General features: G+C 37.7%; 2 protein-coding genes across 7 annotated transcripts; one reads left to right on the top strand and one right to left on the bottom strand.

Moving 5' to 3' along the window:
- Positions 1–449: 449 nt before the first annotated feature.
- gnb1b (guanine nucleotide binding protein (G protein), beta polypeptide 1b) lies at positions 450–15,028 on the bottom strand. 3 transcript variants are annotated; one of them, XM_049573877.1, is made up of 11 exons: positions 14,891–15,028; positions 8,826–8,934; positions 8,652–8,690; positions 8,464–8,570; positions 8,097–8,160; positions 5,793–5,955; positions 5,627–5,693; positions 5,311–5,512; positions 4,957–5,173; positions 4,725–4,840; positions 450–2,183 (listed from the first exon to the last, which is right to left on the bottom strand). In XM_049573877.1, exons 2-10 carry the CDS (start codon positions 8,880–8,882, stop codon positions 4,734–4,736), a joined length of 1,023 nt encoding a protein of 340 aa, XP_049429834.1. In that variant the 5' UTR covers positions 8,883–8,934; positions 14,891–15,028; the 3' UTR covers positions 450–2,183; positions 4,725–4,733. The 3 variants fall into 3 exon arrangements, with proteins under 3 accessions (XP_049429834.1, XP_049429843.1, XP_049429826.1); XM_049573886.1 differs by lacking the exon at positions 14,891–15,028 and adding an exon at positions 14,588–14,856 and having other exon boundaries at positions 4,705–4,840; XM_049573869.1 differs by lacking the exon at positions 14,891–15,028 and adding an exon at positions 14,588–14,850.
- Positions 2,190–25,142, top strand: LOC125887226 (calglandulin-like). 4 transcript variants are annotated; one of them, XM_049573900.1, is made up of 5 exons: positions 2,190–2,615; positions 20,063–20,237; positions 22,769–22,913; positions 23,182–23,282; positions 25,060–25,142. In XM_049573900.1, exons 2-5 carry the CDS (start codon positions 20,114–20,116, stop codon positions 25,101–25,103), a joined length of 414 nt encoding a protein of 137 aa, XP_049429857.1. In that variant the 5' UTR covers positions 2,190–2,615; positions 20,063–20,113; the 3' UTR covers positions 25,104–25,142. The 4 variants fall into 4 exon arrangements, with proteins under 4 accessions (XP_049429857.1, XP_049429871.1, XP_049429863.1 ...); XM_049573914.1 differs by lacking the exon at positions 2,190–2,615 and adding an exon at positions 14,087–14,095; XM_049573906.1 differs by lacking the exon at positions 2,190–2,615 and adding an exon at positions 14,133–14,298.
- The last annotated feature ends 184 nt before the right edge of the window (positions 25,143–25,326 follow it).

Here is a 25,326-nt window from a genome sequence, read left to right as displayed (position 1 = left end):
TATGAGGAAAAAAATTTGAGAGCTGCCACAAGGCAAAAGTAGAGAGTAACATCCAGAAAACTAATTCATTCACTTACAAAACTGTTGCTATGGTAGTCCAGTGGTATCAATGTTTAGTAGATTTAGTTCTGGATAGATGAGGTACAAATCTAATGAGCAGACCAAAAATGTTTCATGGTTTTAAAAAGTCAGCCAGCCAACCCACAGACCTCAGTCTCCGAATTACGTAATACCAAACTGCATTCTTAGAATGAACTAGTTGTTTTTTATTTTTAAATTTGGTCTTGTGTTGCTTGCCTAACTTTAATCCCTGACCCGCCTGATCAATGTTGAAAAAGGATAGCTTTACTTTTTACCAGTCAGAGAGCAGAGAAATGTTAAATCTGTGCGACACATCAATATACATAAACATGCAATGCATCTTTTAGACTCAGCTCGACAAAAAGAGATCTCAAACAGCTTTTTATTACATTTTTCAATCAATAACAGTACAATTTAGTACAGTATCTATCTTGCATCCAGCTCACCGTGTAACACCAACAGACTGAAATGAAATACAAAAAGTGAAAAGGTACATAAGGGTGCAGAGCTCTATAATATTAATGGAAAGAGAAAAGGGAATCCATCTCAGTTGAATTGCATTTTCACTTGTGGCCACACACGAATACATCACATTTATTGTACATCATCGCAGAAAAAAAAAGAAAAAAAGAAAAGTGAAAATATGTCACAACTTTAACAAAAGTGCTTCTGTATACAGTGAAATGTTGTCATTCAGATGCTCTGATTTTCAATTTAAGACCCAAGAAATAAAAATGTACAAAAGTTTTTAGTATGGACAGTATGTGAGGACGTATTTGTTCCATTGAGTGTGAAGATTTGAAGGAGAGAAAAAGGACTTGTCAAGGATAGAATTCTCACAATGATTGTTATAATTATTACAAAAAATTGGCATCAATAGAACTGGTAAGCATAATTTACACTAAATACGCAGTCAATATTAAGTCTGTCTCCATTCTTGCTCACTCTGGTGCATAGCGTTACCAGTATTAGTACATGATGTATGCAGAATTTGAGCCAAAAAAAATTTGGCTTCTATTAAGTTCAATCAATAGGTTACTCTCCTTTTCAGAAACAAACAAACAAAAAAAAATCTAAGGATTTTGCACCATTGAAAGCAAGTCTACAGCATGCACATCTAAATTAACTCATGGCAGACAAAATTAAATGTCTTAACTTAAAACATCAGACCATTATTTTCAGACATTGATTTGTACATTTCATTCACAGAGTTGCAACTGCAGTCCCAAGCAAAGGAAGTGTCTATTTAGTCAGGTGAGGTGTTTCACTCAAAGTGGATACTAAACACAATCCCCCGTCCATATAATAAAATCCAGCCATGCCCCGATTATCTCACCACCTACTTTGCTACCCCACCCCATCCCACCCAAAGTCAAAGGCATGTACAAGAATTAAGGGGGTTAACTGGATAAGTTACTCGTAATAACTCCTTTTGTACTGGAATGAGCATTCATAACTTATAGCATGTGCTTGGTTAGTTAACATAGTATTAGTTGAGAGGCAAAGCTTCTTCATGTGCAAAAGGCTGTGATGAAACAAAAACAGCTAGTATATAAATACATCATGGACATTTTGAAAGCTGCTCGTGTAATATGATCCAAGCTTTTACTTGCATTACTTGCTGCATGTTTTCTCTCATCTGTCTTATATGATTTTAACTGGATTAGAAAGACAAGCTGTAATTCAAACATATCTAAAACCACTAAAGAAATATGACAAAAAAAGAAAGCCATCGAGAATAACAAACCATCAGAATAGAATTCTTAAAAAAAAAAAAAAAAAAAAGTTAAATAATTTGTACAATTACACTCCAACATTTGCTTTCAAGACGCACACATTTGCATGGGATGATAGTGTTGTTTTTCTCTTTCAAGGTAACATAAAATGGTCCAAGAAGGAATGCACAAGTTTCTGATTTGATACCACAGGAGATCCTTTCTTAACTAGGTGATAAACAATTGTGCTCTTCTTTGTGTAGGAAAGGCATTGGTTTCCCTTCGTTTTTGTGGTGTCCAAGTCAGTTTAAACAGTGTTGAAGAAGATGCTGTGAACATTCTGAAGTTGTAATGGTCTTCCAGTCAACTTTGGAGTTAAAAGAACATCTGGGAAACAAAGACAAATGAAATTTAGAATTTAGCTTTTCTAATTTCATCTGCTTTTTCACCAATTTAACCTGTTAACTGTAGTTTAAGACCTAACTATGGACAAAGATCTAACAAAAAGCTATCTAATCACACAGACTGACAGGAGGCTGCCTGTGGTCATTGTAGGTACATCTGCAATCAGCTTACAGTTATTTATAGGGATGTCCTAATCTGATCTCAAAGATTGGTATCGACGCACCATAAACAAAAATGCAGTATGAGAATGTTTATCTACTCTATTTACACAAGTTACATGTACATGTTTAATTTTCAATGCAGTGTGTTGCATCCTGGTGCTTGGAAGAGGTACAGACATCCGTGCGATCTTACAACAACCACACTCGCCACGTCATTTCAACTGCAACAAAAGCCTCGTGAGCAAAATCCAAAGTGAGTAATTTATAAATGTAGCCTAATTCGCGCAAAAGATGTACAGAAAACAAAAAAATTAAAAAAAAACACTCAATGGAATAAAGTCTGCTCAGGTAACTTAGACGCAGGCTGCACCAAATCAATATACACTGGATACTCTCTTAAAAGGGACAGAGAGATTTCCTCAAGACGGCGACAAGGCTAAAAAGAGAGTTTGTTATTTTGTAGAATAGTAATAATGATAACAATAAGCTAATAAAAAGCTAATAAATAATAAAAGAACATCTTGGATGCAGGGAATTTTGTTAATGCATTACAAAGCTGTACATTTATTTGTGTTGTTGTGCATTGGCTATACATTGGATTGAGTTTAATAACTTAAAGTACTTGAAGTGTTCACAGTGCAGCTGTATTATCTAGGAAAATATAATTATTGGATCAGGATTTGGTATCGGTAGATACTCAGTTTTAAATGACTCGTACTGGGATAGAGGGCAAAAAAACTTGATCATGATATCCTTAGTTATTTCGCCTTTAGTTGAGCCTCCCAAATCTAAAGCATTATTTGCACATGACAATTATTACCTGGGAACTTCTAGTAGTTTGAAGTACTTGCGGAGGTTGTGCATGATCTTAATCCTGTGCGGATCTGCCATGTCTGTAATTTGTCAGGTAAAAATTCCACTGCAAATTACCTACCATATTTTGCCAAACAGAGTATGTGACCCAGTGAACTGGCATCCTAGTCATTCGGGGATGTTTTTTTTTTGTTGTTGTTTGTTTTACAAGTTTTTGTGTTTTCTCCGCAGCTTTTTTCTACCCTTTTTCCATGCTGAGAATTATGGAGGCTGCTCTGGCAGTTATATATGAAAGATTTGACGGCATTTTGAGTGCAGGAGGTTCATCGAGCTACACAGCATGGAGACCCTTGCGTAGAAAGAGCAAGCTGAAGTCTGAAATGACATGCACAGCAGCATCCTGTAAGAACAGCTGCCACCAACGATCATTTTCATTGTCGATTCATCTTTAGATTATTTGATCGTTCAATTAATGTTGATCAGTGTTTCCCAATGCCGCAAATGACATCCTGAAATCAACAACTCAAAGATATTGAGTTTACTGTCAGAGAGGAGTGAAGAAACAAGAACATATTTACATTTAAGAAGCTAGAATCAGAGTATTTTGATGTTTTCTTTGAAAAAAATCCAAACTGTTGCTCAACAATGAAATTAGGTGGTGATTAATATAATAGTTGGCAACTAATCAATTAATCGTTGCAGCTCGAACAGTAAGAAAAATCTTTCAACAGGCTCAACAGTTATGTGGCAGCCCATTAATTGTGACGTCAGCCCCCTTGACGTCACATTCAGGGGATAATGTCAGTATAACTTTGAGTAAAATACAGACTTTGTCTATCCCGTGTGAATGCAGACACAGACTTAAGACATCATTTATTTATTGATTTTTTTTATATAATTTGGTGTAATGAAAAATGTAAAAATACAAGACCTGAAGGCAGTGTTAACACCACAACACAGAGTTTTTACTGTGGAATATTTCTTTCTACAGTTCTTACAGCAAAAATGTCACAACAGCAACAAAAACGTTTTTCCTTTTTAAAATTATTTTATCGGAGTACATTTGATATTACTGCAATGACTGAAATGTCTATTTGAGGTGCACTAACTGGCCACTGTAACAGATGCACCTCCACCAGTTGACTCTGTTTCTCTATGCAGCATCTTTATATGAAAAACAAAATCAGCTTTAAAAACATGTTACAGGCAGTTGCAGCTGTCCTTGACATTTATCTAGACCGCACTGAAAATGTAGGGGCAAGAATGTTATGGTGATCAAATCAAAGAGACTGCCACGATCCATTCAAGCTAACAGGTGTCTCAAATATACGGACAAAGAAACAAATAATTCACTGAACCCACAATGCTGTTAAACCTGGAAGAGGACAAAAGTAGTGCAACTCCCACCAAGCAAGCAAAGATGAGGCTTGAACAAACATGCAACTAACCACTGGGTCAGGACACATTCTTTACTAAAAATAGAACAGCCTTAGGTATGAATGTAATAAAATGTGAAACAGTAATAATACCGTAATAATAAAAAAAGAACCTTCAATCTTCAATTCCAGATCTTCAGAAAACTGTCCCAGGATCCCGTTGCAACTGCCATGCCATCATCAGTAACTCCCAGGCAGCTAACGCGGTTGTCGTGTCCAGCCAACACACCTAAACAAGCACAACCGTAATTTAGTCTACAAGACAGCAAGTACATTTCATCACTTTGTCTAATTATTAACCCAACGTGTTGGGTTGTTATTTGAGATCGTGCTTCATCTTCTTACCAGCACGGTCAGCTTTTAGTGTGTCCCACACGTTACAGTTGAAGTCATCATAACCCGCCAGAAGGAGACGGCCACTCTTTGAGAATGCAACGGAGGTGATGCCACATATGATATTGTCATGAGAGTAGATCATTAATTCCTGATCAGCACGCAGATCAAACAGCCTGCAGGTGGCATCATCGGAGCCCGTGGCAAAGGCATTGCCATTAGGGAAGAACTAAAAATGACAAAAGATACATCATTCATGAGTTGTGCATGAAAACAAAAACTACTTTTATATAAAATGTTGAATTAAAAAAAAACACTAAACACATCCCAAGGTGTAATTTTAACTAGCAGAAAAAAATAACTTACACAGATGGCATTGATGTCAGACTCATGGCCAGTGAACGTCTGTCTGCACATGCCCTCTCGAACATCCCAGAGTTTAGCAGAGGCATCACAAGCACCAGAGACGAATAACCGTGAGTCAGGGGCCAATGACAGGCTCATGACATCACCTGTGTGTCCAGCAAATGTGGTTGTCTGCTGGCCAGTCTCAATGTCCCAAAGTGCACTATAAAATAAAATACACAAGTGAGACACCACTTCCATCAACGTCCTAGCTTTTGCACAAAAATGTTAACGTGGTAACAACACAGCATAGCAACAAAATGATCCTTTTACGTACCAAGTGGTATCTCCAGAGCTTGTAACAATCTGGTTGTCATCAAGAAAGCGACAACAGGACAGGTATCCTGATATTCAAAGAATCAAAAGAGGAGTTATTAAAATGAAATTTCACATCTGATCATTAACTAGCAGTAGAAAAATAACTAGCTGAGTAGATGATATACCTGTATGTCCAGCGAGCTCACGGCTCACACGTACATTCCCCTCACGTGTTTTCAGGTTGTAAATGGAGCAGATGTTGTCTAAGCCACCACAGGCCACATAATTTCCTGAAGGTGCATATGCACAAGTCATGACCCAGGAAGATCGAAGTGGGATGGCATGAACCTACAACAGAAGTGACAAAACACACAGATACATTAAATTTACTTAAAAGCCCTTTATACAGTATAGGCAGTATACTGTATAAAGGGCTTTATACAGTATAGGCAGTATCTTTGTAGTAGCTAGTAAACAATCTTTTTTGAGAAAGCTTTCATTAATAAATAGGTAAGATTACTTCTGACATCCTATTTTCGCACTATGGAAATTCCAGTATGCTGTTAGTGCAAAATATCCCTAAACGGTGTCATCATCTATGGGCACTCGTCCAATATATACATTTCAAGGTCTAACTAATTCTAATGGCAAAAATACATCAAGCGGTGGTGAACTGTGGTTTGTGGTGGCTGCTCCGAGTTGCAGCCTTTTGATTCTGAGGTGAAGTGCAGTGCACCCAAACTAAAAGTTGGAGATAGCTCAACCTTTAAAGGCGAATTATGGCTGGACAATACCTGCAGCCAATCAGCAAACAGAGTCCTACTCTTTGCCACAGCTTGGTGTGTTTTCAGCGTAATGCTATCATTGTGATGACCACTGCTGTTGTGCACCCGGCCAAAAATCAGAGTAACGTCCAGGCTAGGTCACCAAGTAAAGCACTCACGACGCAAGTAATAAGAGTGAGTGGATTGAGCACAGAATTAGCTGTTCAGCCAGTAGACAGCATCCTGTACAATCATAATCGTATTATTTTCATTTTGATGGAAACATGACAGTGTATATCAAATCAATAAGCTGCTACTCAGTGACTGTGGCAACCTAATTTTAAAAAGGCTGAAACTAGCAGTGTCTTTGTGAGCTCCTATACGCATTAAAGCAAGAGTTGCTAACTTTTATGAAAATAACTTTGGCATATTTGCTGAAACTGTAATTATATTTTGAAAGAGGTACATGAGACAGATAGTGTGTGAAAATAATCCCGTCCCTCCTCTTCCTCAGTGCTTGTACTGCCATTTGCTAGAATCTACCGCGGTGCACTAAAAAGAACCAATCAGAGCTGTGGAGTCTGTAATGCAGCTGTCAATCATGTCAATCACTGCTTGTGAACTGCGGTCAAACTGTCAAACTAGGCAGCGCTGATCAAATATGAATCAAAATGCTGTTACTGTACTGCCTATTTCTCACCTAAAATGTTTTCAGAAAAATATTTTAGTGTACTGTTTAGCTGTAAAATTAGAACGTTTGCTGCTGTCGGTGGGCAGTGCTGAGTTTTTGGCTTGACTGCTCCAACAAACTCTCTCATTGACATGGTTGACAGCTGCGTTAGAGACTGTTTGCGTACATTAAGGTAAGAAGCAAGATTATCTGTCTCATTTAGTGCTGTGTAAGTATAGTGACACTTTCAACAAATATGACAAATGCTACGAGTTAGCAACTGTAGCTTTAAGGTATCTCATAAACAACCCTGACCTCAATCTGGCCTGCAATCTTCTCAGTAGGTCCAGAGATACATTGGAAGAATGACCCTTTAATCTTTTAATTCCCAGCTGGATTTATTCTTCCCTTTATCAAGCTCAGTGTCAATGTTTCCTCAGTGTCACCACAAAAGCTTCTTCAGTATACTGGACATTGACGGAGCATAACTCTCTGTCTTAAAATTTTCTGTCTGTGGTGGTGGGGAGGGCGAAGTATTGCCTATTAGGATCACAAACTGCGCACCACTTCCGCCCATCCCACTAACTGCACACCAGATACACCAGCCCCAAGGCAGAGGCCACAAATGCCTCTCTCTCAGCTGATCTGCAACCCTCTTCAATTTATTTCAAATGAACGCAGCATGGGCAGAGTTAGTTTCCCTCCTTCTCCTAGCATAACCTTGTGAGTTCCACAAAAATAGGTGCACACTGCAAAAATATAGTGAAGCAGGAACAATATGTCAAAGCTTAAGATACATTGAGCCATTGATGCAAAGCACCAGAAATGAGGCCACTATCATTCATCTGTATCTGCTTTCCCTGCAAGTGCCTTGAGTTTTAAAAACATAGACGCTATTACTTTATTTACATGTAGATGGCAACACGGACGTGCCTTCATCTGCAAGTCTAAACTGCCGCTGTTATTACTTTGCTTTCCAATTAGATGACACAGATTGGCAATTGTAGATTCAACTTCATTAATCCCTGTCAAAGAAAAAAAAATACATGACCTACCTTATTTGTGGTATAGCTGTCCCAAATGATGAGTTTGCCATCTTGAGAGGCACTGACCAAGAGCCTAGAAGAATGAGAACAGCGATATTAACACCACCACAACAACAACAATCGTCACACGAAATCTATTTTTATCTAGAATCACAAGCCAAAAACTGAGGGAAATAGCACTACAAGAAAAAGATGTCTGGCACACTGCTTGAAAACATATTGCATAAATATGATATGAACTGCATCAGTGTCACAACTTTTACATTTTAGGCATCATCTGACCTTCCTCAACATTTGACATGAGGCAACAGAGTGCAACATCATGAACAAAATCTCCCTATACACCGCAAGCCATAAATTTTGGCAGCTGGTTTACCTGGAATCTGTTCCCCAATGCATGGCATAGATTTTAGCCAAATGACCCCGCAGCGTTCGTCTTGTACGCATCTGGATTCGACCAACGGGGTCAATATTAGCTGTGATCTGCAAAACATTAAGTGCTCTGGTTAGTTCCAGACCAAATGCTTTTCAACCTGAGACACAGATTGTAGTGTTGAATGTTACCTGTGATAGTGTGGCATCTGCGCATGCTTTCCTGGCATCCTGAAAACAGAAAAACTCAAATCTTTAGGGCATGTTTTTCTTTATTTTATAGTCTTAACTTTGACTGAACTTGTGAATTGTATGTTTGCATATAAAAAAAAAGTGTTGAAAGAAAAAAAAAACAGTTTTACTCACTCTGATCTGATTTTTGAGCTGCTCTGCCTCTTGGCGTAACTGGTCCAGTTCACTCATTTTATTCTGCTTTTTCAATTACCTTACTCCAGCTACCGGGGCACTTGTTGATCTGAGAAAGAATAAAGAGAAGCACTTTAATCATTCACATAAATCTTCATCAATTTAAATTCAAGGTTGTATTTTCAACCATGAGCAAAGTGGGCCCAACAAAACCAAATCTCGTAATGGCAGAAGGGAATGGTAGAGAGGGATTTTTCCGCCAGCATGCTGGCACTTTCACTGACTTTTCAATTGACTAAATGGTTTACCTGCAATAACGTTCAGGTGGCGGTTCAACCTCACTTTCCCCACTTCAATGTCATTAACGTAATCCTGACACACAATTTAGATTGCCAGACAAATCCTGTTAAGGCATGACTTTCCAGTGATCCGAAAAGCAGTCATTATCCTGTTGACCTCAATCCGTGGGATACTCAGAATTTTAACCAAGTGATCAATAAGCCACTTATAGTAATACAGCACCTCAAGGCACTCTCAAAGTTCATCTAATAAAATACATTAAAGATGTGCGTCACCATCCAAATAGCATGTTCTTAATATAATAACTGTCTTGAACAACATTAAGTCTCACTCGTCAAAGCAAAGTAACACATTATTTCAAGTCATTTCAAGGCAGTTATTTTAGGAAAACCGGAAAAATTAAAATACTCCAGCTATAATGACCCCTCCTGTACAAGACACTGACCGTATTTACAAGGACTGTGACATTAGAATACAAATTTATTAAGACAACTACTGGACAAAATAACACTTCATGGAAACTGCATCTTCACATCACCTTAACCAATACAAAAAGTAAAATTTTACGTATCAATATGCAAATTAATCCAGCGCTCTAATTTTAGTTACATTACTGATCAGCATTTTATATCTGTCAATTTTTGCAGCATATTGTGACACATATGGCAATCCATCTATTTGATGACACATGCTCATCCCAAATCTACTTATTTAAAGCAGTAAAAAGCAGTTTTTGCAAAGGAAGTACAATGCAACAGCATAACCGTCAAGCAACAGTTGTCAGCGCCTTAATAAACATACTGTCTTAGTTCATGACCTCTAAGTATTTCCTGCAAGTCAGTGGTTGCAATATTAGTTTGTGAAATAGACTGCCAACCAAGTTTTTCAATTGCTGACTCAAGTTTTTCTATAAAAATGGATTACCTTATGCTCAGATCCATCTGATCAATTATTCTAGTGTCAAACAGACATGCATTACAAAACACATTTGTAACTGTACTCTTAATGTGTGAGTTTGTATATGTTTAGTAGGGTTGTACCAATAAAATGTTTGAATGTTTATCATATTTTACGATGTCATTTCCCCTAAAAAAAAACTTAACAATCCTCAAACAAAATTCTCAATTTCTAATAAAGCAATGCATTAGATTACAAGCATTAATCTTTTGAATAAAATTTACTTTTTTTTAAATTAATAAATGTAATTTTATGGTGCTGTTAAAATGCTACTTGACCACGTCCTTAATACAGGTGTGTGCCTCCGTTTCTGACTGAGAGCAAACAGTTTTGACCCAAGTGAAAATGTTTTTAAAAGGCTAAACGCCATAAAATGTTAACAGAAGGACAACATTTTGTAAGATTTCAAACATGTTGTCAATTTTATAACTGATTACATCAATCTTTTTTAAATAAATTGTGACTTTTGGACTTCACAACGTTCTGAGTTATTGGCAATGTGTGGATCACACAAGTCGAAAACAGTCCCACACAGCCACCGCTAGAATCCATTAATTCTACAAATGGTAGAATACTAAAAATACTAGTGTGACCTAATTTGTATCTGCAACTGTGCAGAAATACCGCATTCAAATACAATAAATAGACATGAACCCAAAAAAAAAAAAAAAAAGAGGATTTGAACGTCAACGTTATGAAGCTTTGAGTTACTTGATGCAGCCATAACATTTTAAAATACACCCAAAAACACACCCAGAAAACTAGCTAACAGACAAAAATTGCATATGCTAATACAATTCTGACCAGGATTTTCTACAGATTACCTTCAAAAATTAATTCCAAAAGTCAACTATTAGATAGACAGATATGTGACATTGGGGAGATTACAAAACAGAAATCACATAATTTAAGTACACAGTGAGTCTCATAACTTGTATATATAAAAAAAACTAGTCTGTGCAAGCTGCCTTTTATGGGACATATTGCCCAATATAACAGATGTTTGCATAATGTGTGTAGCAGCTAAAATTGCAATATTACAATGTTAAAAAAGTCACTAGAACACCAAATTAGCTCAGACCACAATAAAATTAAATCCAAGTCAAATGCACCAAGACCAACCATCTCTTCCCAGTTACCTTACCTGGTGTATTTCAGTCAGTAGGCCTATGTCACTGGAGGTTTCAGGACAAGACTGAAAATCCTGTCTACCTGACTATGTTATCCTTTAGGTCCTCTGATCGGTTGACCTTTTTAAACACAGGTTATCCTCTTACACTCATTAATCTATAAGTAAACGTGTCATGGAATGTAATTATTACGCAGTATCATCCAGTGACAGCAGAATGCCACTCTCACCTTGAAAACCTCTGAAAATATTATTCAAAAACAACACTGAACTTAACTCAAATGGATACAAAGGTTTTTTGGTTTTTTTTACTGTGAGAAAACTAAAGTTCAATCATTTATGCTAATTTGTATTTTCAGATGACTAAGTTTATAATGCCCACAGTAGTGTGTTGTGTATTCTGCTTCTACATACAGTATAATTTAATTTTAATTTAATTTGGGTTTAAGTAGTCATGTACAATTGCATAAGTATATATTCTGTATGTTCAAACAATGATTTAATAGCAAAATAATGCAACCTATGAAGTCATCATTCGGCTATCAAATGCAGTTCTGATTAATCAAATTAAACCTGAGTTATTAATTCAAAAATGCTTTGTAGTGATAGAAATTCACATTTTGTTCTCAATAAAATAATTCCAAGATGCAGCTCATTATCAGTCTTCACTGTTTTTATGCCAAACCGTAAAAGTGCCATGGTAAATCCAAAAGTGGGATAGCCCAGGGTGATGCTACAGGCCAGAACTTTAAATAATCCACATTCAGAATTATTATTTCCTATTGACCTCTGTGGATGCTTACAGTTAAGGAGTTCCTCTCCCTCATCACTTCTCCTTTCCAAGCGCCTGATCACGGTCAGCTGACTGCATGATAAACAATGAGCAGTGGCAAACAGCCTGCAGTTGTAGCTCACTAGCTGTTCTCAGGTCCCTTAAGGGCAGTCTGTGCCTGCTACTTTCAAAAAGGTGTCTCCTACATTTCCAACTAAAATGTTAAAAAAAAAAATGTACCTCTCGGCAGTAGTTCACTTCTGTCCTCAAAAGGACAAGTCGGCTTATCTGTACTGTTAAACGAAGATAATGCAATGTTTCACAGGTCTAAAGCTGGATCACGGAAAGAGCCATAACCAGCAATATCACTGAGCAACGACATAATCCTAAAAGCTAAAATCCTCCGTCAATGAGTCTCTAATCCTATCCATGTCCACTAACATAAACAGCTGGCAATGCCAGCCCAGGCATTAGAAATATGTTTTCTCAATCATAAAAGGATAAGTTTAATCTTAATTCTTTTACACACAACATGCTTAGAGCAAGTGCCTGGATTTTTACACTGCCAGTTAAATCACACGCCTAATACAGTCCCTCTCTTCCAGCTGTACAGTGTGACCACATAATATACAATTAATAAACTAGGATTAAGTTGTATTTTCAAGGAATCTATGCATGTATAAAATCAATTTGCAAATTACATATACAACTGCAACATGTAAGGAGAATTTATTAAGATACCTAACATGCATATTTTCTAAATGCTGTCTGTGCATAGGTTTACACAGCACTGTATGTGCTGTGCTGATTGTTGACTTGGTTACTGTGTGCAGTTCTGTGATTTGCCTACAACAGTAGAATAGTTTGCATTGTATTTGAATGGCTGCCCGGTAGCTGTTTTAGTCAGTTTGTTACACTAATGTGTTGAGAGGGCTGGGCTACTGAGGCTTCACACATATTTCAGGAAGAAAATCAGTTGCAATTCAGCATCATAATGCAGCAATATACTGAGCATTAGACTATTATTATCTGACTACGTCTAATCGAATTTCTACATTTACTGATCGCTGCACAGTGTAATGATAATATGACTTGGACTGATGGAAATCTGAGAAGATGCAGCTAAACGCCATCTTGCAGACTGCTGTCCGCTAGTTAGCTTGCTAGCAGGGCTTGACAGTGTAGGCCTGCAGGCAGGGCAGAGCTAGTATTCAAGAAAGCAATATACTGTCACTGTATCAGCAACGATTTCGCCGGTGATATAACGGTGCTCAGCAGACAAGCAAAGTAACGCTGGCTGAATTTCACGACAGACGAAATTAGATAGCTCGTATCAGCTAATGCAAAAAAGAAATGTAACCACAGCCACTTAAGGGTAGACTCGGCTGCTCTTCCGCAATTACACGGAGTGCTATGTACTTAGCTTTTAAGCCAACACAGTGGGTAAACCTGGAAACTCGGTGGTTGCTTGGCCCTCCAGAAATCCACTTACTTGCACACTAACAATCTCGTTAAACCCGACAGTACACAGTTGATTTGATTACCACGTATCAGTATATTTATTTGGCTCTCCAGTCCTGAGGTGGATTTGAGCCTGTGGAAACTGCAAGGTCGGGCGGCGATGGCCTGTTTGACTTCAGTAAGCAACAAATGCAGAAACAGATGCGGGTGATTTTTCATAAAGTAGATGACCATCTATCTCCCACCGCTGCATAACTGCCAATAAGCTAATTGCTGGTGATTAACTAACGTTAAAGCTACTAACCTAAGTTAAAGGCGTTGCACCGGCGCGGCCGTTTCGTTGCAGGAAGGCAGCGATATGCTAACTTATTACTTCGGCTTGTTTAAAAAAAAAAGGGTGTAACGCGGCGACAGTAACTCACGTTAATAAAGCAGTGCTGATGTTTATATAAAGTGCTATCTTAAAATTAATTACTGATGCTGGCTGCTCTGCTATTGCCAATAACAAATAATTGTTAATTTGTTTACGGGACGTTTATTGTTCCAGCCCAACCCAGTGTGTCATCATCAACTGACAGCAACATCTTTAAATGTAACATTTCCACCACAAAGCCACCTACTGCCAACTATAAAGCTCAGGGTGCTAACATTGTAAGTACAGTTGCCTTCAGTGCCTTTTGGGCATTGACTACCCAGTACTTTTAAGTACAGTATTATAGGCCAAGAAGCACCTCCGCAGGGCCATCACTGACACCCAGCCTCACTGGCCAACATTAACGTTACTTCAACGCCTGCCTGAGCTTTCGCTAACATTAACGGTGGTTGGCCGAACTCAATTGCCTGGATGCATTAAGGTAGTTAGACGGAAATAAGCTTTATAGCAATCTGTTCAATCCACCGCAAACACTGAGCCACAGGATCCACCGCTGCATACACTCTCGCACCGTAGCTACTTGTATTTGCTCACGATAAAACAGCCAACTTAACGCTAGCTAACCGCAGCTAACTAAACGGCTAGGAAGCTAGCTATCGCTACCCCACCCCCGGACAGTTCAATTCCGCCACAATTCACCAGCTAATGATATTAACAGTTACTGTGAAACATGTGGAAGCAGCATGGCTGTCGCTCTACTATCACCTTACCTGATTCAATTTGCGTTTGTTTTTGCGTTTGGGCATTGACTGGAAAGCAAGACGGCGTATACCTCCGATCCACGCATCAACGGACAACCACAGCGCTAGCTTACTAACTAGCTAGCCAGCTAGCGTTAGTTTTCCGAGGAGCAGCCCTTCCCGAACGCAGGCTACGGCTAGGAAGCTTGACAACCCCAGTCAACCAACCGGAGAGGGGAGGAGAAGGAGAGGGGGGGGGGATCACACCCACTTGCCTCTCACTGAAGACACTGCCCAGGCAGACAAAAAGGCTAATCTTTAAAGTCACTATACCTCATTCAAACAGACGGCCTACTGTCTCCCTTTTGCCAAGCTTAACATCTGCCCTTTCCGTAGTAACACTGTCGTCCGGCCATCGAACGACGAGATGGGCGCGGTAACCCTGCAGTCAGCGCTGGGAAACCCCACGCTGCAGCAGCGATGGGCAGAGAACCTTCGATGGGTGTTTTATCTACAGCTGGAGATTATCAATCACTACCTTGAACAATGCTTAGCACGTCTCATTTGGTATATGTGCGTTTGATTAGAGTGGACTGAAAGCCAAAAGAACATGGTGTTCGTTTGAATGTTTTTTCTCCCCGAAACCCTGTGAAAGGCTGAGTCAGTCAGCCCCAACTTGGGTCCTGAAGTCGGAAGTGGTAGTCTGATTTCAGCAGTGCTCTCTCTATAACAGCACTCTCAACAGCATTATCTGCCCATAGTTAATCAGGAAATAGTGTGTTGTCATGTTAATGTGTATTTTGAGTTTTACTATGCGTCTCAGGTGCATGGTAGATAGATTTAGAATATGAATAAAAAGCACTTAACTAGATATTGGTCCCTTTATGGTGCAATTCTAGAAAGCTGTCAGTTAAATATAGGCTACATCCATTTCCCTGAAATAGTCTATTAGCATACAAAATGATCATAAGTGATCTATGTGCAACACTAACTTTTATTTATTAGTTTGCTGGATAGAAAGAAAATAGTCATTTAAAGGTCCAGTGTCTAGGATTTAGGGGCATCTATTGGAAGAAATAGTGTAATACTCTTAACTTATTTAAAGCTGGCAACCAATCATTAGTTGCCACCCAACTGAAATCATATATGGACTATTATATTATTTTAAATGTTCTGAGTTTTACATTTAAATTTTATTAGCACACAAGTTGTGTTTAAAAACAAGTATATAAAAATGAACATGCCAGAGATTGTGCAGGAGACAGAAGAAACCCGAAGGAGCTTGTGGTGAAAATCTCCCCTGTAGAATTTCAAATCGACTCAATTTCAAATACTATTTCTCTCCTAAACATGAAAATATAACAGACAAAACAATGAAATATAATAATCATAAATGAGACAGACCCATACACATAACACATAAACATAACTAATACATCAACAATGGCACAGGTGTTTTTCATATTAGATTTAAATTAAAGTAATGATGGACAGGTTTTAATGAAGTGAGGACTGTTGTTCCACTGTATTTCAAAGCATATTGTCCAAGTGTTGTGTGGTAATAGGAAAGATAAATATCCTCTGTTTGTCTTGTTGAACATGAATGGACATCAGAATTCATGAAGAGAAAGTTGTGAAATACATTTGGTAAGCTGTGCTTTTGAATCATACATTTATACGTGAAAATATTTGTTTGATAAATGTAAATATTAAAAATGAACAGCTGATTTAATGTCTCGAACAGAGGAGCGATTTGCTGCGATATGCTGCTGTAGCCAATCGGACAAATTTGTTTTGAATTAAAAGGTTTTTTTGCAGGGAATAAGGATATGCACTGGCCAAAATGATGTTGCAGTATATGTATGGATACGTTAAACTATAGTAGAGTGTTAGTAGACAGCATGCAATCAAGCTTCAGATCAGAGCAAAGCAGTGTAACCGCCACTTTAAAAGCCATTGATGATATCAAAGAGGCTATGAACAACAAACTCACATGTGGGTCTCTGTTTATAGACTTTACAAAAGCTTTCCATACTGTGGACCACCCACTGCTCGATAACAGCTTGCTGAGTGCTCGCATGGAAAGTGTCAAAGTGGTTCCACAGTTATCTGACTGATCATTCACAGATTGTTAAACATGGAAATGTCATGTCCGACTAAGTCATTGTGAAGACGGGTGTCCCACAAGGATCGGTTCTGGGGCCCTTGCTTTTTTTTAGTTTATATTGATAATATCTGTGATAAATTCAAATTCTGCAAGTACCATTTGTATGCAGATGAAACAGTCGTGTACTCGTGTGCTTTTTAAAATCTGCAGACTGATTTAAACACCCTGCAACACATCCTTACAGATGAAACTGCTTTTAAACTCAACCAAAACTAAAATTATGACTTTCTCCCCTGGGTAAACAAAGGTTCAAACCCTCTCCACCAACACCGTTGATGGTGTCTCTATTCAATCATTTGATAATTATAAGTATTTGTGAATTTGGTTAGATAAAAGTCTCACTTTTAAATATCATATTGACTATTGCAAAGGTTAGGTACGCAAAGAAATTAAAATTCACACTGGGCATTCTCTACAGGCTAAAGTGATGTTTATCCACAGCATCAGGGAAATGCTTAGTTGCTAGCCTATTTCTGTCTCAGACTGATTTTGGCAATACTATTTATAGGTTTGCCTCACCATTCACATATCACTCAGCCCTGAGGTACTAAATCTAGCTTCAGGACACATCATTGTACATTATACAGCAAGGTAGGATGGCCATCGTTTACTTTGTGTAGGTTTATCGATCATCTCAGGTAAATTTCCAACTTATTTAGGCCAGAAGTTCTTACCTTTGTAAAGCAGTCATAATCTTAGGTCACACAAATGTCTTCAGTTTAAAGTGCCTTTTACCAGCACAGAGTCTGGCAAAACAAGTCTGTTCTACGACAGTCCCTGGTCCATGATCTGCAGGCCAAGCTCTTACTTGAAACTCTTATCTCTTTAAATAATTTAAAACTTAGAATAAAGGGTGTGGTCTTGTCTAGCTGCAGCTGCTTCAAATAACTAACAAACTCTAGACTATGTAATGCTGCCCTTTTTTACTGCACTTTATTATGTATTTTGACATACCTACTGTCGTTGTCGTGATTTGTTGTCCTCTTTGTTTTTATGCTGCTTTATGACCCTGTCTTGGTTAGGTCTCACTAGCAAAAGAGGTTTTAATCTCAATGTGATTTAGATCGGTTCCCCTTCCATTGTTGTTTCTGCAGTGGCCCAGAACGGACAAACCAAACACTAGCTCTAAATAGAGTCATTTGCATTTTCACGTTTTCACATTTTCCCCATCAGCGGCCATAGTTCTCCTACATGCATTTTACAAATAAATGTAATAAACTAAACTGAATTTCGAATAAATAGTAGTTAGTTAATTTTTATTTGTACAGGAAGTCTCACTGAGATCAACATCTTTTTTTACAAGAGAGACCAAAGAACAACTTACAAAACATTAAAACGAGACAATTCAGTCACACAGAGCAGTCGTCACACATGGGGATAAGGTAGTCTATTATTAAAAATATCAGTAAGAATTTTAAAGTAGTTGAGATAAATGATTTTCTCTTACTTCTATTTGTTTTGTATCTCAAAAATAGTAAAAAAAAACCCAACAAAAAGTACACACGTGCACAGTTTTTGCACATTATAGAGTTGAGTGATGTGTTATTGAATTAATAAATTTGCCTTTAAATTTGACTTTTTGTCAATTGTTGTCAAATGACAACAGCAATTAAAAGTAAGGGTTGAGAGGAGGGCCACACATCCACCACACCTTTAATCATCTCAAGCCTGCTTTCTTTATACCTGCTCAACCAATCCTCTCCTGTTTTGTCTCAGTTTTCTTGACCCACCTGCCCCTTCCTTCCATCATCCATTCACCTTCCACCCATCCTTCTCTACACCCATTCACAGTCTCATTCTTCCATAAATTATCTTCCATCCTTCATATTTTGTTCAGTCATGTACACGTCTCCCTCAGATGTTTTTCTGTACATATTGTCTTGGGATGGGCTGGGTAACACAGTGTTTGAGACATTGATCATCACGTGCAAATTAATTGGATTGCACAGATAAAGAAGCAGCAAGAAGACAGTATTTCTGCGTGGCATTGCCTGATCATAAACAATATTGCTTTGCAGATACACAACTTTTTTTCATATATTTATATAATTTCAAATCCACACAGTTCTCACACAATTTGGCAGTTGAACTGTAGCTTCCACGTATCCCTCCTTTAACACATCAAACACATGCTATTAAAGGGGGTAGCACAGTGTTGGCCATAGTAAGGCTCCCCCTTTAACCATTTACCCTCCAGATCCTAAGCCATGTCCCTACGGACTGAGCTACTGCCTGCAAATCAGCAACAATCAGGCAAATGTGGGAGAAACAGCTTTTTCCACTGAGCTGTGTAGGTCAGAAAGAGCCTAATGAATATAATCTGGTGATATATTCATTTATGAAACTGATCAAAACTTTACCATTTCTTAAAGAAGCAATCATCTGTTACAGTTACTTTGGTCTTTGATGACTTCATTTGTGGTTCAAACTATGGTCCAACATGTTCATCACAAATGTAGAGAAAAAGAATATAGGATAGAACAATAAAAATTTAATTTTGGTTTGTTTTACTGATTAACTTGCCGACTATCCATAACATAAATATTGAGTTTCAATACCTTAAAGTCTGTTACAGCTTTCATCTTGCTTTACTTGGTGCTGTATCTTACTGTACACTGTGGCATACAGAGAGAGCCTCGCCCCTTGACTAACAAATGTGAAATCTTAATGTTCCCATTGCAATGTTGGAAATAACTTCTTGTAGTTAAGTGCCTCCTTATTTGGTTGTCTGCTTTCACGAGAGTCACTGGGGGCTGCACTAACACCTGCTAATGGCTAACAGCAAGCTAATTGCTGTTCCCATAAATGGACCATGTGATGTTGAGGTCAGAAAATGCATCTGATAGTTTACATATTTTGTTATTTTGTCTGTCTCTTGTTCCGTCCTGGTTACTTTGAGAACAACATCATATTTTAATGAATTAAAAGTTTACCAAGCCAGTTATTTTTCAATGTTATATCCCAGTATGCTGTTTACCATTTGTTAGCTGAGATCACTAACTAAATATTCCTCATGGGTGATTAATAAGTCCATCCTTTAAGTGCTATAAAAGGCCACGAAGCATGCTCCTCTAAACTCAAGGGAACGAGCATTAGAAGTGTAATGATGAGGACAAGACATCTTCTCATTCTACAGTAAGTCTTGTCGCAGTGCTTGTCCTCAGCCGTGTTTGGACTACCAGAAAAAATGGTGAGAAAGAAACTAAACTTGCAAACAAAATGGTTTATTCTACTATATGTAACAAATATGGAAGCAATTTCAGAAGCTGTGATAAATCTTGCTAACGGCTAATATTAAATACTGCAACTCCCTAAACAACGCCCTTATTTTCTTCCAGGCCAGCAAGTTAACACAGGAGCAGATCACAGAATACAAAGGAGTTTTCGAGATGTTCGATGAAGAGGGAAATGGAGATGTGAAGACACAGGAGCTGGAGAGGCTGATGAGTTTAATGGGGATCAATCCTACAAAGAGGGAGCTCAGCCAGATGGCCAAAGATGTGGACAAAGATGGTGAATATAAACTTGTAAAGCCCATACTATGGAAGAGTATCAGTCTCTAAAATATCTTTAAAGGTCCAGTGTGTAGGATTTAGGGGTATATATTGGCAGAATTGAAATAAAATATGATAAGTATGTTTTCTTTAGTGTACAATCACCTGAAAATAAGAACTGTCATGTTTTTGTGACCTTAGAATGAGTCGCTTATATCTACATAGGGAGCAAGTCTTTGTTGACAGAGATCAACATGTTTCTACAGTATTCTACAATGGACAAACCAAACAATGGCTCTCGACAGTGCCATTCGTGTTCTCGCTTCGGCTTTTGTAGTTAGTAGCCCCTCTGCAACAAACAGTGTTGGAAAAGCACCAATTTGCTAATGTGAAACTACTTTATTCAGCGTTTTACCAGTTTAAATCATCACGTCAGTTTGTATGGAGAGGAAGTGACCTCGGCAGATAATTTGTCTCCCGGTAAAAAAAAAAAGACCTTAACATCTGGATCTTAAGGTATCAGAGAAAAAAGGTGAGCACACATTAGCAGGTGCTGGGCTAGCGGACCTGCAATGAGCTGAATAGCGTAGGAGAAACATTTATTTGTAAAATTAAACTGATTTATTCTGTGTTATAACCAGTTTTAATCATCGGGTCTGTTTGTTTTTGGAGAGAGGGAGACCTCTGCGGATAATTTGGGCCCCGGGAAAAACCTCTTGAACAATGAATGCTGAAGGAATTATAACCAGGAGAAGTTTTGGCTGTTTGCATCTGCAATCATCTCCGCTAGATGCCACTAATTCCCTCCAAATCTTACACACTGGACCTTTAACTTGGCTTTCTGAGCTCTCATGGCCACTGACTACGTTTAAGATAATATAGATTAGGTAGTTAGGGTATTATACACACCTGTGACTGTATATCTCTTGAACTTCCACTTTATAAGGTATATGTATAATAAAATGTAATCCAGTACAACAGCCATGCCATAAATTATATATTTTTTAAAGCAACGTTAATTATTTTGGTTACACTTTGTCAGAAAGCCACTGATTCATCTATTTTTGAGACCATAGTGTTGGTGGTGTATTTGACTGCGTTATATCATGAAATGGTTCTATTTCCATGCATGAGCAACACCTGTAAATGCATTTGAGCAATGCCTTTAAGCAATGACTTGCATGTATTCTGAGCTGTACCCGGAGGTGAGGATGGAAGTAGAAGCGTTATCTGACTAAAGTTCAGCTCAAACCAAGTACGTAATTAAAGTGCTAAATTAGGCTGGGTAATGATAGCCTGGCCATTCACATCGGCTAAAGTTTGCCATTACCATTAGCTAAAGTGTAGGAAGGTAAATAAAAAGGATGTTTGCCACTTGCTCTGATAAGGTTAAGATAAATTAATCCTAAAACATGCTACTCTTTGCAGCTGATCAAATCTGTACTTTAATTGCAAATCTAGATAGATTTAAGATTTATAAAGTGAACTCATGCACCTTTTGAAGAGAGAAACCTTTTCCAGAATGCATTATTAAAAAAAAACACACACACACCATTATCTAACACTGCAGTATTCTGTTTATACTGCAGGTTACCACATCAATCACTAGGTGTCAGTGTTTCACTTTGTGCGATTATGTGTGGGTTTCAGTCATGGCTTCAGTCCATAAAAAAGACTTGGTGATTGTTGTGCCACACACACACACACACACACACACACACACACACACACACACACACACACACAGAATTGTATTGGAGTTAAGCTAACATCCTGAAGTTGGAAAAGGTTTGTTTAATTAAAATGTATTGATGTTGTTTCTTTTCCAATTAAATTTCACACTTTCCTCCCTGCAGCCTTCTCCAAACAATTAGTCCCCTAATAATAATAAATAGTTTACTGCCATCACCACAAAATTTAATCACACTGAAAAACTCTGTCAGGAGCTTCATTATGTGTCCAGCAAAGTCTTGAATACTATCAAACTACATCATGATTTTCCGCCTTCTTCTAATTTAAGGAGGACATCTTTTAAATGGACTTTTGCTAATATACTATGGCAAATTAAGTCCTGTTTACCTTAGCCATAACTAATACATTATATAATTTGTCATTTTCCTGTTTCCTATTTTCTCTACTCTTTCTCTCTTACTACCTCCCCTTTATCTCTGAAAGAACAAATATAATGCTGCAATTTTTGTTAATTTTACTTTGGCATTTTGATGTCAAAGATGTACTGCAGAAGTGGTTTGCTTTGCAAGAAATTATGATTAATTCTGTCTCAATTCTAGCTGTGAATCATGGCTTGTTCATGGACATTGTGACCACTGGAGTTTTTCATAGATACAGTGTGTTGGGATGCAGATTGTTATGGTCAGATAATTTTACTGCGCATAAAATAACATGATCTCTAATGCATTGTTTTTCTCTTATATGTGCATGAAAAAGTCTTTGTGTACTCTGTTTCTGTGCACCAAACTTGCAAACAGAAGTCACTCTGCTGCACTCAGATAACCATGTTTTAACTGAATTTTTTCTATGACACTTCAGGTAAAGGGATATTTAACTGTGACAGCTTCCTGGGTCTGATGGCACTGTACCACGAAAGAACCAAGAACCAGGACACTGAACTCAGAGCTGCTTTTAAAGTATTTGACAAAGAGGCTAAAGGATATATCGACTGGAACACACTCAAGTAAGAATAACACAATGATAGAAAAGAAAAGCATAAACATTTCCTATACACGGAATAAGTACATCTTTTTAATTTGACCAATTGCATACTGATTTACACTGCACTGTCGACTGTCCAAGTGATGAATAATTATTTATTTTGATCTCAAATTAAAATCCATGAAACAAAAAACCTCATGCCAACCACTCTGTGTTCACTCAGTGTTAACATTATTTTGTCATCATCATGCTCCTTCATTGCTTCCTTCATATTTAATATTCATTTCCAGATATGTCCTGATGAATGCCGGGGAACCACTTAATGAGATCGAGGCAGAGCAGATGATGAAGGAGGCAGATAAAGATGGAGATGGAACCATTGATTATGAAGGTTTGGATGTATAATTAAATTACCGGCCATTATAACCACTCTGGAAAACTGTAATTTGGTCAAAAACATATATTTAATGTTAAGGGCAATTTGTTATCATAGTGTTCATTTTGACAGCACTACTGACAGCATTACTACAGTACTGCTCTGTTTTTGGACATTTTGTCTTCTCAGTTTCTATGATTAATTTATTTCTACCAGACTCAGTCAGAAATGTTCAGGTCAAAAGTCATTACTATTCAACAAGATAAATCCATTATGTGTTTACAAATTGAATGCGTAAATATTTTTACGGAGGAGTGAAAATTAAATGTTATGAACACTACAACCTTCATTAAAGGTCTAGTGCAGGCCTATTCAATTAGCGGCCTGTGGCCTACATACGGCCCAGAAGCAACCTCTGAGTGGCCCAGGCAGGGATAGGTACCAAGAAATTTAATCAAAACCGTAGTAATAATAATAATAATAAGCTCTGCCATAATTGGCTATTATCGTTACTTTGAGCTACTGAGCTATTCCACCTCACACTTCCGTTGTGTTTCGCGGAGACTTTCACTCTCTCCTCTGGACAGCGGCATTTAAAATTCAGATGCCTTGGACGAGGATTGAACATTCAACCTAAGGACTTCCAACCTGTCCGTTAGACAAAGCATTAAAAAAAATAAACAAAGGACATCCATGTGTAACTAATTTAAAAATATTCATAGTATAAGTCGAAAAAACCTAAATAACTCAGTACAGTGTGTTGAAAACACCTCAGTGTTGTCATTTTACAAGACAAAAAGTGCAGATTGAGACCAAAGTCAGGTGACATGGTATGAATGGGGAGTCCCTGGAGAACTGCAGACGTGGTGGATGGTCAATGCATGGGGCTTTCACAATGTAGGTTTGATTGTTAACCTGAGTATTGTATGTAAAAAAAAAAGAAAAAAAATACTAATAAAATGTTTTAGTACAGTATGTTGAAAAAAGTCATAGTATGATTTGTCTTTAAATAAGAGTTTGCTTCTGTGCACTGATAGCTCTTTTTTATTCTGTTTCTGCATTATGTTGAGGAGAGCCGTGTGTATAAATATTTATATAAATATATATACACATGCTGAAAATGTGGCCCATTGACATTTTCTGGTTTTAAAATCCAGCCCAGTTGAATTTGTAATTGAATAGCCCTGGTCTAGCGTGTGGGATTTAGTGGCAGCTGAGGTTACAGATTTCAACTAACTGAAACCTCTGCAGTGTGCCAAGCGTGTAGGAGAGCTACAGTGGCCACCACAAAAATGCAAAAATGCAAATCACCCTCTCTGGAGCCAGTGTTTTGTTTGTCCATTCTGGACTACTGTAGAACAACATGGCAGACTCCAAGGGAGTAGATATAAACGACTCATTCAATGGTAAAACGTGATTTTCAGGTGATTTTTCACTAAAGAAAACATTATTTTGTTTTATATTTCTGCCAATATATCCCCCTAAATCCTGCACACTGGACCTTTGAAGCTGTGAAAATTCATGTGAAAAGTTTCATTCTTATTTTCAGATTTTCGCTCCAGAACTCTTTAACCTGTCAGCTACTTTTCTCTATGACGATATTAAATTACAAAAAAGTTATGATTCTTACCATGTTGTTGTTTCCTGCGACAAGGATTGCATTTATTTACTTTTTTTAATTTAAAAATATCCAAATTTAAAAATGTGTCCTTAGACTGAACTGATTGGGATAACAAATGAGGAGGTAATATGTAATGACAAAAATATTAACTGCTGATTTTAACTCTTCCAGAATTTGTGGCCATGATGACTGGGGACTCTTTCAAAATGAGCTGAAGGACATATGGATATTCTGCAACTGTTGTGAACATGTGTTACACAATAATAAAACAAGACAAGTACTGTCTAGTTGTACAAATGGAAATGTGTGCAAATATATCTGTGTGATTTGTGAATAACTGTACAAATCCCTCACAGTGAAATAAAAGAAATCCATGCTTTATTTGTGGGCTTCTTTTTCTGTTTTCCTAAAGTTGCAGAAAAGACATGATAGGGTTAA

The sequence above is a fragment of the Epinephelus fuscoguttatus genome, linkage group LG1 (genome assembly GCF_011397635.1).
Source record: "Epinephelus fuscoguttatus linkage group LG1, E.fuscoguttatus.final_Chr_v1".
Classification (NCBI taxonomy): Eukaryota; Metazoa; Chordata; class Actinopteri; order Perciformes; family Serranidae; genus Epinephelus; species Epinephelus fuscoguttatus.
This window is presented reverse-complemented; position numbering and strand designations above follow the sequence as displayed.

What these genes read in the sequence shown, in the direction of transcription:
- LOC125887226 (XM_049573898.1), top strand. An exon ending in ATCGACTGGAACACACTCAA is followed by an intron (nt 22,914 to 23,181) that starts GTAAGAATAACA and finishes ATTCATTTCCAG; the next exon opens with ATATGTCCTGATGAATGCCG. An exon ending in TGGAACCATTGATTATGAAG is followed by an intron (nt 23,283 to 25,059) that starts GTTTGGATGTAT and finishes TAACTCTTCCAG; the next exon opens with AATTTGTGGCCATGATGACT.
- gnb1b (XM_049573877.1), bottom strand. Translation starts at nt 8,882, where the DNA reads ATGAGTGAACTGGACCAGTTACGCCAAGAGGCAGAGCAGCTCAAAAAT. An exon ending in ACAGCTATACCACAAATAAG is followed by an intron (nt 5,956 to 8,096) that starts GTAGGTCATGTA and finishes CTTCTGTTGTAG; the next exon opens with GTTCATGCCATCCCACTTCG. An exon ending in ACTAAAAGCTGACCGTGCTG is followed by an intron (nt 4,841 to 4,956) that starts GTAAGAAGATGA and finishes GTGCTTGTTTAG; the next exon opens with GTGTGTTGGCTGGACACGAC.